This window comes from Theropithecus gelada, chromosome 20 (genome assembly GCF_003255815.1).
Source record: "Theropithecus gelada isolate Dixy chromosome 20, Tgel_1.0, whole genome shotgun sequence".
NCBI classification, from domain to species: domain Eukaryota; kingdom Metazoa; phylum Chordata; class Mammalia; order Primates; family Cercopithecidae; genus Theropithecus; species Theropithecus gelada.
In genome coordinates, this window is record NC_037688.1 from 47,520,283 (window position 1) to 47,538,235 (window position 17,953).

The window sequence follows — 17,953 nt, forward strand, 5'->3', positions numbered from 1 at the left end:
AAAAAAAAAAAAAAAAAAAAAAAAAAAAAAAAAAAAAAAAAAAAAAAGAACTTTAGATTGACTGACGGAGGGAAGAAGGGAAGGTCCAGGTACAGAACCGTTTTCATGGATGGGAGAGTGTTCACAGGCACAGATGGTGCAGCCTGGGCAACAGAGCGAGACTCCGTCTCAAAAAAAAAAAAAATCGTGTCATCACCAAAACTTCACTGAAGAAGCAAAACCTGGGCCTATCACACGTGCTGCTCGTGTCCACACACAGGCTCCTGGGCCTATCACACGTGCTGCCCGTGTCCACACACCGGCTCCTGGGCCTATCACACGTGCTGCCCGTGTCCACACACAGGCTCCTGGGCCTATCACACGTGTTGTCCGTGTCCACACACAGGCTCCTGGGCCTATCACACGTGCTGCCCGTGTCCACAGACAGGCTCCTGGGCCTATCACGCTTGCTGTCCGTGTCCACACACAGGCTCCTGGGCCTGTCACACTTGCTGTCCGTGTCCACACACAGGCTCCTGGGCCTGTCACGCTTGCTGTCCGTGTCCACACACAGGCTCCTGGGCCTGTCACGCTTGCTGTCCGTGTACACAGGCAGGCTCCTTTCCACTGAAGTTCAGCTTGGCATAGAGCTTTTTAGGAATTTGATTTGTCAAACACCTCAAAATAAGATTTTTCTTTTCTTAGGAAGTCAGCATGAGTCAATAAAAGTACATTGGGTGTTGGCCGGGCGCGGTGGCTCACGCCTGTAATCCCAGCACTTTGGGAGGCCAAGGCGGGCAGATCATGAGGTCAGGAGTTCGAGACCAGCCTGGCCAACATGGTGAAACCCCCTCTCTACTAAAAATACAAAAATTAGCCGGGCATGGTGGCAGGCGCCTGTAGTCCCAGTTACTCGGGAGGCTGAGGCAGGAGAATTGCTTGAATCCAGGAAGCAGAGGTTGTAGTGAGCCGAGATCACACCATTGCTTTCCAGACTGGGCAACAGAGCAAGACTCCATCTCAAAAAAAGGAAAAAAAAAGTGAATTGGGTGTGGTGGCGCGTGCCTGTAGTCACAGCTCCTGGGGAGGAGGATCCCGCGACCACAGGAATTTGAGGCCAGCCTGGGCAGCATAGTGAGACCCCATCTCTAAAAACAGAGAAGTAAACCAGCACCCAGCTTCACTAAGAGACATCATCATCAGTTGAATGTTGGAGATGGTGTAGATCCAATTTACCAGTGACTGCCCACAAGTTAGAAACATTTCAACAGGACGCTTTGTTTCAGCTTTCTTCCTTGACTGCAGGGTGCAAAGCAGCTGGTCCATGCCTAGGCCCCAGCTTCGCCAGCGAAGGCCAGGCAGAAGGAGGTATCACCGTGAGAATCACCGTCATGGTGCTGCTGGGATGGGACAAGCCTTGTTTTGGTGGAGTTTCAGTGTTTTCAAATCAGGGGCTCTTTTTACATAACACGTCTATACTGCCATGGATTTTCTCGACGGGCGTAAGATGCTTCTGAATTGTATCCTTGTCATGTGGGAGCCTCCACTGGAGAGAAAACTGACCGGCGAGCACAAACCTGCCCTGTGCTTTCTTCTCTTCAGCAACCATGGCCTGGGTGTCTGTCTTGTGCTCCCGCCAGGGAGAGTCCCCAGGTGCAGCCGAGTCTCAATCTGTTTCAGAAACTATCTCAGGGCTGTGGGGCTTGGAGCTGATTTTGTTTTGTGAGCTTTGTGGTTTTCAAGATGTTTTAAATTAAACAGGCAGTTTTATTTCTTTTTGAACGTTAGTGCATTAGATTGAATCAAACAATCTCCTAGTTCGTAAAGAATGGTTGATGCTGGTCTCTGTTAGCTTGTTTTTTTTTGTTTGTTTTTTTTTTTTTTTGAGGCAGAGTCTGGCTCTGTCGCCCAGGCTGGAGTGCAGTGGCCAGATCTCAGCTCACTGCAAGCTCCGCCTCCCGGGCTTACGCCATTCTCCTGCCTCAGCCTCCCGAGTAGCTGGGACTACAGGCGCCCGCCACCACGCCCGGCTAGTTTTTTGTATTTTTTAGTAGAGACGGGGTTTCACCGTGTTAGCCAGGATGGTCTCAATCTCCTGACCTCGTGATCCGCCCGTCTCGGCCTCCCAAAGTGCTGGGATTATAGGCTTGAGCCACCGCACCTGGCCTGTTAGCTTGTTTAAAAAAAAATTGAGAGCTAGAGTCTTGCTCTGTTGCCCACACTGGAGCACTGTTGCGTAATTGTGGCTCACTCCAGGTTCCAGACTCCAGCCGCTGGGCTCTAGCAGTCCTCCTCTGCCGCCCGAGTAGCCGGGACTCGACTTGCGTGCCACCACGCCCTGCTGATTTTTTGTAGAGATGTGGTCTCGCTGTATTGCCTAGGCTGGTTTCAAACTCCTGGGCTCAGATGATCCTCCTGCCTCAGCCTCCCAAAGCGCTGGGATTATAGGCGTGAGCCACCGCACCCAGTCTGTTAGCCTCTTTTTTTTTTTTTTTGAGATGGAGTCTCGCTCTGTTGCCCAGGCTGGAGTACAGTGACATGATCTCAGCTCACTGCAGCCTCTGCCTCCTAGGTTCACGCCATTCTCCTGCCTCGGCCTCCTGAGTAGCTGGGATTACAGGCATACGCCACCACACCCAGCTAATTTTTTTATTTTTAATAGAGACTGGGTTTCACCGTGTTGGCCAGGCTGGTCTCAAACTCCTGACCTCATGATCCACCTGCTTCAGCTTCCCAAAGTGCTGGGATAACAGTCATGAGCCACCATGCCCAGCCAGCCTCTTTTATATTTGTCTTTTTTTTTTTTTTTTTTTTTTTTTGAGACGGAGTTTCGCTCTGTTGCCCAGGCTGGAGTGCAGTGGCACGATCTCGGCTCACTGCAAGCTCTGCCTTCCGGGTTCACGCCATTCTCCTGCCTCAGCCTCCTGAATAGCTGGGACTACAGGCACCTGCCACCACACCTGGCTAATTTTTTTGTATTTTTAGTAGAGATGGTGATCTGCCCGCCTCAGCCTCCCAAAGTGCTGGGATGACAGGCGTGAGCCACTGCGCCCGGCTGCTCTTTTATTTGTTTAGTCTTTCACGAGCTGAAGAGCTAGAACTTTTCTAGTTCTTACCCTTCTCCCACTGCGTGTCTCCCCTCCCATCTGTATGTGAATGTATGTTGTGAGGTTTTATCCATTTAATATTATGCTCCTAAGATTCGTCCATATTGTGTGTGCAATGGTGGTTCATTCATTCATTCATTCTCATTGTATAAAAGGTTCCAGACTTGGCGCGGTGGCTCACGCCTAAGACTCCAGCTCTTTGGGAGGCTGAGGCAGGAGGGGATCGCTTGAGGTCAGGAGCTCAAGGCCAGCCTGGGCAATGTGGTGAGACCCCATGTCTACAAAAAATTTAAAAAATCAGCCAGGCATGGTAGCTCATGCCTGTAGTTCCAGCTACTTGGGGGACTGAGGCAGGAGGATGTTAGAGCCCAGGAGGCCAAGGCTGCAGTGAACCGAGATCACGCTGCTGCACTGCAGCCAGGACTACGGAGTAAGACCCTGTCTCAAAAAGAAAGAGAGAAGTTTCCATTGTATGAATTATTTTTATTGTATGTCATTTTCGTTTTCTATTTTGAGATGGAGTCTTGCTCTGTCGCCCAGGCTGGAGGGTAGTGGTGTCATCTTGACTCACAGCAACCTCTGCCTTCCGGGTTCAAACGATTCTACCACTTCAGCCTCCCAAGTAGCTGGGATTACAGGCGCCCACCACTATGCCTGGCTAATTTTTGTATTTTTGGTAGAGATGGGGTTTCACCATAGAGACAGGGTTTCGCCATGTTGGCCAGGCTGGTCTTGAACTCCTGACCTCAAGTAATCTGCCTGCATCGACCTCCCAAGTGCTGGGATTACAGGCGTGAGCACCTCGCCTGGCCTATCATTTTCATTAGGAAAAGTTTGTAGGTTGATGGGTCCTTGGTGCCTTTTTTTCCTGCCTTCTTCTGGAAAGAAGCTGAGGCTTGAGGAGACAGGAGGAAGAAGGAACTTTAATGCTTTGGCTGAATATATGTGTTTAACATTTTGTCCTGCAGGTGATCCTCTGTAAATGGGGTGAATTACAATATTTGAGGAGTCTTCCTTACATCATCTCTGAAGGCAGAGATATCACACAGCCTCGGGGCCCCGGCTTCCCGGAGAGCTCACTGACAAAGTCCCCCTGAGCCAGAGCTGAGTCATTGCTGTGTCCAGCGGTCTCCGGTTCTTGCATTCTCTCCCATCCAGCCTCTCACACTGACCCTGGGTGTCCCCAGCGCAGGCCCGTCCACATCTCACTATTCATATCTCAGCATCAGCGTTCACACTGTGAGTAACGCCCTGGCTCTTCTCCAACCTGTTTTTCCAGATAAACATTGACGATCTCGAGGATGACCCTGTGGTGAACGGGGAGAGGTCCGGCTGTGCGCTCACAGACACTGCAGCACCAGGGAACAAAGGAAGGGCTCGGCGTGGAAACACGGAGAGCAAGACGGATGGAGATGTTGCCGGGACAGCGCCCCCAGAGCAGGTGGGGGGCTGAGTGGTGAGGAGGGGGAATCAGACGGGAGGGTTTCAAGGCACCCAGCCACATGTATCCCGTGCTGTGATTTTCCTTGGAGGTGTAATTTTCGGAGTTCAATTTTGGTTAACAGCTAGTTACCCCCAAATTTACTTGGGAACCTTGATGAGATTTGTATGAAATGTGTAAAGGTCTGAGGCCTGTCTCCTGCGTTCAGGAGAGTCTGCGCCTGCCCAGCAGTGTGTGTAATGACACGTGTGTTCTTCCTAACTGTGCCTGAGTGTCTGCTTGGCTGAGTTGTGGATCTGGGTGCTGGTGTAACTTTGAAGAAACGTGCAGGTCAGGTCAATGTGGGACGGGCAGAGATGCAGACAACCTGCTGCTGCGCTCCACAGCACAGGAGAGGGGCCCTGAAAGGAGAGCTTGTGTTCATTTCTCCAACATGTGTTCTTGGGGGCCTTCCTGGGTGCTGGGAACGCGCCTTCGCCCCCCAGGAGCCTCTGGTTGAGAGGGCAACGTAGAGGTGAAGTGACAAGTGGGTCCTGCCTTGAGGCTCGGGGTCCTGGGGGCTTCCCGCGAAGGCTTTATGCTGTTAGAAGGGGTTGGCCAGGTGTGGGTGTAGGGGACCACAGGTGCAGGTTCAGTGTGAGGCGGCGGGGGCACAGCAAGGCCCTGGTCTTCAGGGAGTGGCCAACAAAGTGAGAAATGAGAGCTGGACCAGGTCAGAGCCCTGTGAGCCATTGTGAGGCTGGACACTAGAGGGCCCTGGGGACTCCTGTAGCACAGCCCAAGGGACGTGAGAGCAGGGGGCTCGGAGAGGTGGGAAGGTGCCTGCTGGAGGGAAGAAACTGCGTCGAAGGGAGTTCCAGGACACGGAGGGAGGGGGGACTGCTTAGGTGAGGGTGGAGTCACGCTTGCTGCTTTAATTCTCAGTTCTTAAGATTTACTTCTCGTTCCACTGATTAAAATGTGTTCCTATCATTAGTCTAATGCAAGTGGCAAACTCCGGAAGAAGAAAAAGAAACAGAAAAATAAGAAAAGCAGCACGGGAGAAGCATCGGTATGTGAGTCGGGCCTGGCTCTGCTTTCTCCCTCTGCCTGACTCCCTCCGCGTTCTCTTCTGGCGTTTTTCAAGGTGGTGTTGAAAGAAGTTTACTTAGTATTTTTATTCCTTCCTATTAGGAGTATAACTAATTAAGAGATCAGAGAAAAAGAAAAGGAAAAACTGCTTGCTAAATTCTGCTTCCTGTTTTTACCCTTGTTCCTTGGGGTCGCGCTCTGCTCTGTGTCTCTGGGGGAATGTGTGATCTCGTGAGGACGTCCCTCCTCGTCCTGGTGCTCCTGTGGCCCGCGGGGCGCTTACTGTTTGCCCTGACATCTGTGCCATGCTTACGGGTTAATTGGATGGTGGGCGTAAAGCCCACCACTGGAGCTAGTCTGTCATCAGAAAAAAATACGTTTTCATCATTGCCCTTCGTCCCCGTCTGAGTGTGTCCTGAGACGAGAGTGTCGCTAAGTCCCAACCCTGTTCGCCTGAGGAGGCGAGCACACCGGGAGGACATGGGATGCCCAGTTTTTTCTAGGGTCCTTCTGGCTCGTGATTCTGTCTATGCTGAGCGCCTCTTAGAAAGCATCTCCTCTTTTTTCTAAATGCGTGTATGGTACATAGTGTTTGACTTACGCTGTCCTTTAGGAAGGAAATACAATATAATAGGTCTCTTTTAAAATAAATAATTTTGTTATTGTTACAACATTTAAAATAATGTCAGTGTGGTGATTAAGAGGTTGTTTTGGGGCTTTTAGGAAAACGTACTGGAAGATATTGATCGCATCCTGGAGAGGATTGAGGACAGCACTGGGTTGAACCGTCCGGGCCCAGCTCCCCTGAGCTCCAGGAAGCACATTCTCTACGTGGAGCACAGGTGTGGCCCCCGCCCTTCTCTGCCCCCGCCCTTCTCTGCGGCTGCCACAGAGACTCCGTGGGAGGAAAAGGTTCTCTAAAAAAGGAAAAAGAAAATGTACTACCTTTATTTAAAAATAATATGAGTTTATTGGCTGGGCGCAGTGGCTCACGCCTGTAATCCCAGCACTTTGGGAGGCCAAGGCAGGCAGATCACGAGGTCAGGAGATCGAGACCATCCTGGCTAACACAGTGAAACCCCGTGTCTACTAAAAATACAAAAAACTAGCCGGGCGAGGTGGTGGGCGCCTGTAGTCCCAGCTACTCGGGAGGCTGAGGCAGGAGAATGGCGTGAACCCGGGAGGCAGAGCTTGCAGTGAGCCGAGATCGCACCACTGCACTCCAGCCTGGGCGACAGAGTAAGACTCGTCTCAAAAAATAATAATAATAATGAGTTTATATTAATCATTTAGGAAATAGACTGGGCCCCGTGGCTCACGCCTGTAATCCCAGCACTTTGGGAGGCTGAGGCGGGCAGATCACCCGAGGTCAGGAGTTTGAGACCAGCCTGGACAACATGGAGAAACCCCGTCTCTAGTAAAAATACAAAAATTTCTGGGTGTGGTGGCTCACACCTGTAATCCCAGCACTTTGACAGGCTGAATTGAGTGGAACACCTGAGGTCGGGAGTTTGAGACCAGCCTGACCAACATGGAGAAACCCTGTCTCTAGTAAAAATACAAAATTAGCCAGGCATGGTGCACACCTGTAATCCCAGCTACTGGGGAGACTGAGGCAGGAAAATTGCTTCAACCTGGGAGGCAGAGGTTGCAGTGATCTGAGACTGCGTCACTGCACTCCAGCCTGGGCAACAAGCAAAACTCTGTCTCAAAAGAAAAAAGAAAAAAAAAATACAAACATTAGCTGGATGTGGTGGTGGGTGCCTGTAATTCCAGCCACTCAGGAGGCTGAGGTGGGAGAATCTCTTGAACCCAGGAGGCAGAGGTTGCAGTGAACCAAAGGTCATGCCACTACACTCCAGCCTGGGTGACAGAGCAAGACTCTGTCTCCCAAAAAAAGGAAATAGGAACAAGGAGGAAAGGAAGTCATCCATATTTCAGAGGACTTTTAGCTTTACTTCTTACGTATCTGAGAGAGTTCCTTCTTTTTCTTTTTTTTAAGAGACAGGATCTCTCTGTCACCCAGGCTGGGGTGCAGTGTTGTGATCATAGTGCACTGCAGCCTCCACCTCCTGGGCGCGAGAGATTCTCTTGCCTCAGCCTCCCAAAAGGCTGGAATTAACAGGTGTGAACCACCAGGTCTGGTCAAAAAGTTCCTCCTTATCCTGTCATCCTTGGATGACTGTTCCTCTCTTGGTCTTATAGATGCTTAATGAATTGCTGTCTCTGCTTCAGACATTATTGCCAGCTTAAAAAAGACAGTGCCCTGGGGTCAGTTAAGACACAGTAATGTGGTCTCAGGGTGCGTGTGCTGCCCTGACCCAGCCGCAGAAACAGATGTGTGTCACACCCAGGGCCTCTTGACACAGCGCTCACCGAGCGCCGTCGCAGCAGAGTAACCAGCGGCTTCCCTGTGGTGCCCACAGTGGCGAGGCCTCAACCATGGATGGGGTGGTGATTTGAAAGAAAGGAGGCCTGGAAGCTGCCTTTCAAGCCAAAAATCCGTTTTCTTTCCTTGATTATTAGGTGGCTTTCTGAAATTTTTGGAATCATTGTAGAACATAATTTCATGTTTCTTTCTAAAATTTTCAATTCCCTAGACACTTGAATCCAGACACAGAACTGAAAAGGTATTTTGGTGCCCGGGCAGTCCTGGGGGAACAAAGGTAAGGTCCACACTAAACTGTCTTCTCACAGCTGCTTCATTCCTTCTTAGACTCTTGACGGGGTGGTGTTCCCGAAGCCAGTTAACCCCTGAGGGAGAATATTGGAAGCCAGAGTCCCACATAACCCTTAGAATTGGGATCTGAAAGGGAGTCCACAGATTGTGTATAACCTTGTCTGTGACTGTGGGTTGTGGAGATACCCAGAGTCCTTGGTCTCCATCCCCAGTGTAAGATTTCAAAAGCCAGACTGGATGTGGTGCTTACGCCTGTAATCCCAGCACTTTGGGAGGCTGAGGCGGGTGGATCACCTGAAGTCAGGAGTTCGAGACCATAGTGAAACCCTGTCTGTACTAAAAATACTAAAATTGGCTGGGCATGGTGGCGCATGCCTGTAATCCCAGCTACTTGGGAAGCTGAGGTAGGAGAATTGCTTGAACCCAGGAGGCAGAGGTTGCAATGAGCTGAGATCACACCACTGCACTCCAGCCTGGGCCACAAAGTAAGACCCCGTCTCAAAAGTTTTCAAAAGCTGTTAAATTTTGAGATTCCAGTTTTGTTGCGGTGGCTCATGCCTATAATCCCGGCACTTTGGGAGGCCGAGGCGGGCAGATCACCTGAGGTCGGGAGTTGGAGATCAGCCTGACTAACATAGAGAAACCCTGTCTCTATTAAAAATACAAAAAATTAGCCGGGCGTGGTGGTGCATGCCTGTAATCCCAGTTACTCGGGAGGCTGAAGCAGGAGAATCGCTTGAAACCGGGAGATGGAGGTTGCGGTGAGCCAAGATCGTGCCATTGCACTCCAGCCTGGGCAACGAGAGTGAAACTCCATCTCAAAAAAAAAAAAAGATTCCAGTTTTGCTTCTCAGAGCAAAACTAACGTGAAGTTCAGGTTCTGACATAAGTTTCTTTCTTTCTTTCTTTTTTTTTTTTTTGGAGACAGATTCTTGCTCTGTCGTGCAGGCTGGAGCTCAGAGGTACGATCCCAGCTCACTGTAACCTCCGCCTCCTGGGTTCAAGCAGTTCTCCTGCCTCAGCCTCCCGAGTAGCTGGGATTGCAGGTGCACTCCACCACGCCCAGCTAATTTTTTTTTTTTTTTTTTTTTTTAGTAGAGATGGAGTTTCACCATGTTGGCCAAGCTGGTCTCGAACTCCTGACCTCAGGTGATCCACCTGCCTTGGCCTCTCAAAGTGCTGGGATTACAGGCGTGAGCCATGGCGCCCGGCCAAGATAAATGTCATCTGTGTCCATTCAGTAGTTCTTAGTGGTTGGGCAGCCCTAGACGAGGATGGCCGGCTGTGATGAGGAGCGCAGGGTCTTACGCTCCTTATAGGAGGAAAAGCAGGGTGTCTGCTTCTGGGACTTTATGTAGGAGGCATGTTCCGCCTCTGAACTCTCCATTGAAGTGTCCAGAAGGCTTTGTCTTTTTTTTTTTTTTTTTTTGAGACCTGATCTTGCTGGGTTGCCCAGTCTGGTTTTGAACTCGTGGCCTGAAGTGATCCTCCCATCTCAGCCTCCCAAATAGCTGGGACTACAGGCACATGCCACCGCTAATTTATTTTATTTTATTTTTTGTAGAAACAAGGTCTTACTTTGTTGTCCAGGCTGGCCTGGTGTCAAACTCCTGGCTTCAAGCGGTGCTCCTCCCTCCGCCTCCCGAAGTGCTAGGATTACAGGCATGAGCCACCACGCCCAGCCAGACACATCCTCTTTTATTTGCACGTCTGAGTTCTAAGCATTGTTTTCTTTTGTTTGTTTTTTTTGTTTTTTGTTTTTTTTTGAGACGGAGTCTTGCTTTGTCACCCAGGCTGGAGCTCAGTGGTGCAATCTCAGCTCACTGCAACCTCCGCCTCCTGGGTTCAAACGATTCTCCTGCCTCAGCTTCCTAAGTAACTGGGATTACAGGCACGCGCCACCATGCTCGGCTATTTTTTGTATTTTTAGTAGATACGGGGTTTCACCACATCGGCCAGGCTGGTGTCAAACTCCTGACCTCAAGTGATCCGCCCGCCTGTGCCTCCCAAAGTGCTTGGATTAACAGCACTGAGCCACCGCACCCGGCCTCCCAAAGTGCTGGGATTGCAGGTGTGAGCCCCCATGCCCGGCCTAAGCCTTGTTTCTGCACCATGGTATACCCCGGTCATTTCCTTACCCCAGTGGTAGCATGTGTCCAGATGTTGGCTACAGTCCCCCTTGTCTGCAGGCATTTCTGTGAATCTGCCCAAGAATGAGTTTTCCCATCTCGAGTCACCTGCCAGTGCCCTTCGGTAGAGTCACCAGCTCACACGCAGCGTCTGCCTGGGTCCTTCAGCTTCCACTCGTGTAGATGATAGGGGGCTGGAAATCCGCCACCGTGTGTGGGCAGAAGTGTCGGTGTTTTGATTCTGGGTAGATTGAGGATGTTTTCATGTGCTGCTGTTCACACTTTCCCTGGATTTCTAACAGGTTTTGCTTTATATTTTACTTTACATTTTTGGTGTTGGTGTGTTTCCTTGGGAATGTTAGTGAAAAATTGACTTTAAAATGTCTACTTTATTATCTGTATTTCCCTGAGCTGAGGGTTCTGCCTCGTCCCCCTCTTTGTTTGCATCTGCTTGGTCTGTCTTTGCCATTTCTTTACATTTTTGCATGGTTTTATTTCTGCAAATTATAATTATTAATGGTAATTTGTTGACAATAATTGCCTTTATTATTTTTATAGTAGTATTATACTTTTTGTTATATTATTTCTTTAAAAATTTAATTCCTACCAAAAGACTTCCGTGGAGAAGCCACAGTTCCCTTTTTATTCATTCCTTGTCCTGCTCCTCCAAGACAAGGCCTGGCCTGTTTATGTTTCTGCTTCTGGTGGTTCTCTCAGCGTCTCAGAATAACACACGCACCGCTTTTCTTGGGCCCCTGACTCCCACTATGCCAGCCGGGCCAGCTCATTGCCCTGGCACCTCGGCACTACTCCTGTTGCTCAGGGTGCCTGCCCGCCTTCAGAGCTCCTCCGGACTCCTGTCCCCTGCCCGCTCCCGGCATCTGCCCAGGCTGCCTCGTTGGGTCTGTTCTGGAGGCCTCCTGACTCGCTTTGTGGGACGGCTGACCTGGGGTCAGGCTGTCCCTGGGATTCTGTAGACCTGGCACAGGAGAGTGCTGAAGGGCTGACTCTCCTAGGCCTGGGCGTGTGCTGCAGGCAGGAGAAGCAGGCTGGGGCCACCTTCACGTCAGGAGGGCCCACCACGCTGGCCTCCACTCTGCAGTGGCTGATCTGGGGGGGCCTGGGGCCAGGGCAGGGATGGCCCCACGGGAAGGGAACGGCATTGTGCTGACGGTGACTGTGGGCATGGCTGCTGCTGTCCGTGCTGCCACAGCTCCCACGCCCCACCTCTCCTGCGCCTGTGTGTTCAGGCAGAGTGCCCTGAGCTCTGTTATGTGGGGCACTCTGTTACGTGACCCCTGCCACAGGGGTCAGGCGCACCCTAAGCACTGGTCGGGTGGTATCTGAGCGGGGCGGGTAGGGCAGCATGGAAAAGGCACGGAGCTGCTGTTACATCAGAGATGGTTGGTTTCTTAAGTTGAGTGATGGGCATGTGGAAATATTAGCATGTTATTCTCTTTCTTTTCGTTTTCCTTTTTTGTTTTCTTCTTGAGACAGGGTCTCGCTCTGTCGCCCAGGCTGGAGTGCTGGGATCACAGGTGCAGACCATCACGCCAGGCTAATTTTTAAAATCCTTCGTAGAAATGGGGTTTTGCTGTCTTGCCCAGGCCAGTCTGGAACTCCTGGGTTCAAGAAATCCTCCCAGCACTTTGGGAGGCCGAGACGGGCGGATCACGAGGTCAGGAGATCGAGACCATCTTGGCTAACACGGTGAAACCCCGTCTCTACTAAAAAAATACAAAAAACTAGCCGGGCGAGGTGGCGGGCGCCTGTAGTCCCAGCTCCTCGGGAGGCTGAGGCAGGAGAATGGCGGGAACCCGGGGGGCGGAGCTTGCAGTGAGCCGAGATCCGGCCACTGCACTCCAGCCTGGGCAACAGAGCCAGACTCCGTCTCAAAAAAAAAAGAAAAAAGAAATCCTCCCATCTTGGCCTCTCAAAGTGCCGGGATTATAGGTGTGAGCCACCGCGTCGGCCAGAATTGTTTCTCTCTCTCTGTGGGGCCCTGCCTGCTCCTCCCATCCCGCAGCAGTTGCTGAGGCTTGTTTGCATCCTGTCCCTGTTGCACCCCCACCCTGCCACACATGCCTTCTCCACCCCTCAGTTTTGCTTCCACAGCCCCTGCAGGGATCAGGCAGTCAAGCCTTGGTCCCCACACACCACAGGAAGTAAAGCTGTACCTGTGTCCCGTTCTCCCCAGGCCACGGCAGAGACAGCGCGTGTACCCCAAGTGCACATGGCTGACCACCCCTAAGAGCACCTGGCCCCGGTACAGCAAACCAGGTGAGGGTCTGCAGAGGCTGCTGGGGGTGGGTCTGGGCACTGGCCCGCGTTGGGCACTGGGGGTCATCAGTGCCCCTTGAGCCGAGCCTCTCGCTCCAGGAGCACCGGTGCGCACTGTGTGACTGTTTGTTGCCACACTGAGGGCTTGAGTGCTGGAGGCCTGGCCCAGGACCTCGACACAGAGCCTCCCAGGCACCGTCTCTGTGTGACTATCTTTTCCTGCAGGTTCTTCCTACCGTTCTGCCATCGACCTTTCCCTTATGGAAGCAATCGAGTTCATTTTAAACTGCAGTATTTTGTATATTATTGCAAACTCATAAGTGCACGTGATTTTAAGATAAATTGCAGCAATGAAGACAGGCACGGAGTGTTGGGTGCTTGGTGGTGTGTGCAGGGAAGTGTCAGGAGGCCCTCAGGGGCCAGGGCAGGGATGACCTGTGGGAAGGGAGCGGTGCGGTGCCCTTGGCGATTGGCTTGGCTGCTGCTGTCAGTGCTGCCGCGGCTCCCATGCCTGCCTCTCCTGCGCCTGTGTCTGGGGGGGTGCCAGAGATTGCCTGCGTGCATTCTGTAAGGACGCGTCTAAGAGCGAGGCCTGTGCTGTCCAAAGGTGAACGCTGTTGCTCACGGCCCCTTCCCTTCCTAGCAGGAACCCCTGAGCACTGCAGACAGGGGCTCCATGGCCATGTGTTCCTGCAGGACTCGGGCCTTGGGCAGGGCCACCAAGAAGGTATCACTGCAGGGGACCTATTCCATGAGGTCCTGGGAGGCTGAGCTTTTCAGGTTTATCAGAAGAAACTGGGCCCCGTGCACCCAGTCAGACGGGAGGAGCAGAGGGAGAGGGTGGCCACACGCTACAAAGCTCTGTGGCTTCCGAGGCCTGGTGCTGTGGCCGGCTGTGCCACCGCACTGCACCCCGCCCTTCCACGGCCACCCTGGACATTCACCTCAGTCAGACTTGGTCTGGGGACAGTGCTTGGCCTGGTCAGATCTGGTGACCTGTGAACTGTGTGTGTCCTTGTCCCTGACATTCCCTCCAGGCCAATGGGGCTTGAGCTATATCTGAGTTCTGGGGGGAAACACGTCTTGATAGGAAACTAAAGCAGACAGGATGCCGTCTCCTGGTGTAGACCACACGGCGGGTGTTCTGGGAGGGTGCCCGGACCTGGGTGATATGCATGAGTACACACTCAGGTCAAGTTTGTTGATATCACAGGGGCCTCGTCAAGAACATGAGGGTGAAGGCTGTGCTTGGAGCTGCCCACGTCCCTGCTCCCGGCACACCCTCCCTGAGCACTCTCCCCTCCCAGGTCTGTCCATGCGGCTGCTGGAATCGAGAAAAGGCCTCTCCTTCTTTGCGTTTGAGCACAGTGAGGAGTACCAGCAGGCTCAGCACAAGTTCCTGGTGGCCGTGGAGTCTATGGAGCCGAACAACATCGTGGTGCGTGGTCCTCGCAGCCCCTGACAGGAGCAGGGGCCATGTAGCCACCACTGCCCTCACAATCCCCGGGCAGCCCATCCACCTGTCAGTGATGGAGTCCTCTCTTTACAAACCCCCAGGCTTGGTGCCCCAGGGTCGCGAGACCCTGACCAACCCCGTCTTCAGAACCAGAGGGAGCCCGTCCTCACCCTCTCTGGCCACCCTCACCCCGTCCACGCTGCGTCAAGGCTGTGGTCAGGGGCAGGATGCTTCTGAGAGCTCAGCGTCGTCTCCCCTGTGGGAAAAGCTGCTGCTTTCCATTCCTCTTTCTTGGGGCGTGGTGGGGAGTTAGGTGGCCCTGGCCTGGGCACGTCAGGTTTGAATTCTTGCTTTAAGTCGTACCATTGGTTCAGCTTAGCAATAATAACTAGCCTGTTTTGAGTTGGGGGATGTTGTGAGTGTCGACCCTGGTAATTCCCGTTTGTTTTTGCAGTCGGAGGCTCACTCTCTTGCCTAAGCTAGAGTGCATGGGCGCAGTCTCGGCCCGGGTTCAAGCAGTTCTCCTGCCTCAGCCTCCCAAGTAACCGGGATTACAGGCACACGCCACCACACCCGGCTAATTTTTGTATTTTTATTAGAGACCAGATTTTGCCACGTTGCCCAGGCTGGTCTCAAACTCCAGATCTCAAGTGATCCTGCTGCCTCGCCCTCCTGAAGTGCTGGGATTACAGGCGTGATCCACTGTGCCCAGCCTCCCCTGGTTTTAAATGCCTGAAAGAAAGGCGTGCCTGGTAGCTGGGGCCTTGCTGGGTATCTGTCCCCAAGAGGGCTGCGTGTGCCTTTCCTCCAGGGCTGTCCTCCCTTCTGGTAGGTTCTGCTCCAGACGAGCCCTTATCACGTTGACTCGCTCCTGCAGCTCAGCGATGCCTGCCGCTTTCAAGAGGATCAGGAGATGGCTCGAGACCTCGTAGGTAAGGCAGAGCCCCCACCCGTTCCCGTCAGCTGTGGGAGCACCTCAGGCCATCAAGACAGATGCGGTGGTGTAAGATGACGGGGGTTGCCAGGATATCCATGACAGCTTTATTGAGACACAACCCACATAGCACAGAACTTACCCATTGAAAGCTTTTGTTTGTTGTTGGTGTTTAATATACGCCTCAGCCTCCCGAGTAGCTGGGACTACAGGCAGCCGCCAACACACCCGGCTAATTTTTTGTATTTTTAGTAGAGACGGGTTTCACCGTGTTCGCCAGGATGGTCTCGATTTCCTGACCTCGTGATCCGCCCGCCTCGGCCTCCCAGAGTGCTGGGATCACAGGCGTGAGCCACCGCATCTGGCCCTCTGGCTTTTATTTACAATAAAGTTTTCAGGGTTCATCCTCATTGTAGCATGGACCAGAACATTGTTCGTTTTTACTCCACCGTGTGGACGGACCACGTTTTGTGTGTCTGTCATGAGTTGACAGCCATGTGGGCTGCTGTAAACAGTGGTGCTGATGTCAGTGTGCACGCGCAGCCTCAGGTGGACGCGCCTGTGCTGCACACGTGGACAGCGGGTTCTGTCAGGACGTGGCGGCAGTTGTGCTTCATGGTGTTTAAGATGTTTCCGTCTCAAGCTGACAAGTTCTGTGGTTGAAATAAATGCAGCCGGCCGGGCGCGGTGGCTCAAGCCTGTAATCCCAGCACTTTGGGAGGCCGAGACGGGCGGATTACGAGGTCAGGAGATCGAGACCATCCTGGCTAACACGGTGAAACCCCGTCTCTACTAAAAACTACAAAAAACTAGCCGGGCGAGGTGGCGGCGCCTGTAGTCCCAGCTACTCGGGAGGCTGAGGCAGGAGAATGGCGGGAACCCGGGAGGCGGAGCTTGCAGTGAGCTGAGATCCGGCCACTGCACTCCAGCCCGGGTGACAGAGCGAGACTCCGTCTCAAAAAAAAAAAAAAAAAAAAAAAGAAATAAATGCAGCCTGGCATCCAGGGTACCCAGGGTCATGTCTGCCCTCTCAGTGTCCAGGATTCTAGTTTCATGACCTTCTGTCCAGACCTTTCCTTGTTGTCCATCGTCAGAGGAGGGGCCGTGGTTGCTGTGTGTGGCCATGACACCTCCCCTGGCGTCCCTGTGCCTGCAGAGCGAGCGCTGTACAGCATGGAGTGTGCCTTCCACCCCCTGTTCAGTCTCACCAGCGGGGCCTGCCGGCTGGATTACCGCAGACCCGAGAACAGGTGAGTGCAGCCGCCCTGGAGGGGACGCAGCTCCCCCTCCCTTCTCCTGCGAGTGAGGCTGGGGGAGGTGCAGCGGGCACCGCATGACTGCCCTCCAGGGTGGACCAGGGCCCACAGGTCCAGAGTGACCCGCCTTGCTCTCTCTGGGCCCAAGGATGGAGGGATTGGATTGGCTCAGCCCAGGTTTACATTTGTCTGTGGATATGCCTGATGCCACTCTGGAGGTCAGAGTGGGAGGTCTGCTGAGCCCAGGAGTTCAAGTCCAGCCTGGGCACCAAAGTGAGACCCCATCTCTTAAAAAATAAAAATAAAAATAAATGTTTGTGTTAGAAATGAGCCTGGCTGGGCACAGTGGTTCACGCCTGTAGTCCCAGCACTCTGGGAGGCTGAGGTGGGAGGATTGCTTGAGCCCAGGTGTCAAGACCAGTCTGAGCACCGTGGCAAGATGCAGTCTGTACAGAACATTTTTTTTTTTTTTTTTTTTTTTTTTGAGATGGAGTCTTGTTCTGTTGCCCCTGCTGGAGTGCAGTGGCCGGATCTCAGCTCACTGCAAGCTCTGCCTCCCAGGTTCAAGCAATTTTCCTGCCTCAGCCTCCCGCGTAGCTGGTACCACAGGCACGTGCCACCACGCCCGGCTAATGTTTTGTATTTTTTAGTAGAGAGAGTTTCACCGTGTTAGCCAGGATGGTCTTGATCTCCTGATCTTGTGATCCACCTGCCTCGGCCTCCCAAAGTGCTGGGATTACAGGCGTGAGCCACTGCGCCTGGCCACTACAGAACATTTTAAAAACTAGCTAGGCCTGGTGGTGCGTGCCTGTGGTCCCAGGTACTTGGGAGGTTGAGGCAAGAGTATCGCTCAAGCGAGCAGGAGGTTGAGGCTGCAGTGAGCCGAGATCGTGCCAGTGCACTCCAGCCTGGGCAACAGAGTGAGACCTTGTCTCTCCAAAAAAAAAGGAAGTGAGACTGACAAACCACATCTCCACAGTGGGCTCTGCAATTGCATTTCCTTCTATGTCTGGCTGAGAAAGCCCGTCCCTGGCAAGTTTAGAAGCTTTGGAGGGCTTTGCAGGTTTGAGCTTAAATCAGTGAGGAGCTTAGAGTCAGCCTGACCCTTGCTCCCCTGTGCTGAGCGGCCACATGTGCAGGACTCTCTTCTTTCAGATACTTCTGCCCCTAAAGCCATCCCTCTGGCATCAGCCCTCAATGGTCAGACGTGGACTGGCTTCCACCAGACCTTCCTGCAGCCTGTCCTGTGGGCCTTTTGTGGAGCAGACCAGCTTCTGTCCGCTGTCCTGCCTCTCCTGTGTGCAGCGCCCTGTTTCTCTGGACGCCCTGGGTTGTCTCCAGTGTGGGATCCACTCCTCCCCTCGGCCCTCCTGGGCCAAGGTCCACTGACCCCTTCTGCACGGATTGTCTGCACTGTGTGCTGGGTCTGAGTTTCCCCCACTGGTTTTCTTTATGTTAGTTTTATCTCTTCCAATGAAATTCTTAGTTCTTTGAAGTAGATTATAAAATATTAATATTTCCAGGCATGAAGGGACAGAGGGTGGGGTGGAGTGGGTACTGGCCAGGGCGCTGAGCGGAGGGTGGGGTGGAGCGGGTACTGGCCGGGGCGCTGAGCAGAGG

At 52.8% G+C, this 17,953-nt stretch overlaps 1 protein-coding gene across 1 annotated transcript in view; it reads left to right on the forward strand.

Annotated features, from left to right (window-relative positions):
- Window positions 1–17,953, forward strand: part of TCF25 (transcription factor 25) — a 33,554-nt gene that overhangs the window by 4,764 nt on the left and 10,837 nt on the right. The window contains exons 2-9 of the mRNA XM_025370073.1: window positions 4,366–4,527; window positions 5,504–5,578; window positions 6,322–6,440; window positions 8,199–8,264; window positions 12,605–12,687; window positions 13,995–14,125; window positions 14,976–15,075; window positions 16,234–16,327. Coding sequence (XP_025225858.1) covers window positions 4,366–4,527; window positions 5,504–5,578; window positions 6,322–6,440; window positions 8,199–8,264; window positions 12,605–12,687; window positions 13,995–14,125; window positions 14,976–15,075; window positions 16,234–16,327 — 830 coding nt within the window. The remainder of the gene's footprint in view (window positions 1–4,365; window positions 4,528–5,503; window positions 5,579–6,321; window positions 6,441–8,198; window positions 8,265–12,604; window positions 12,688–13,994; window positions 14,126–14,975; window positions 15,076–16,233; window positions 16,328–17,953) is intronic.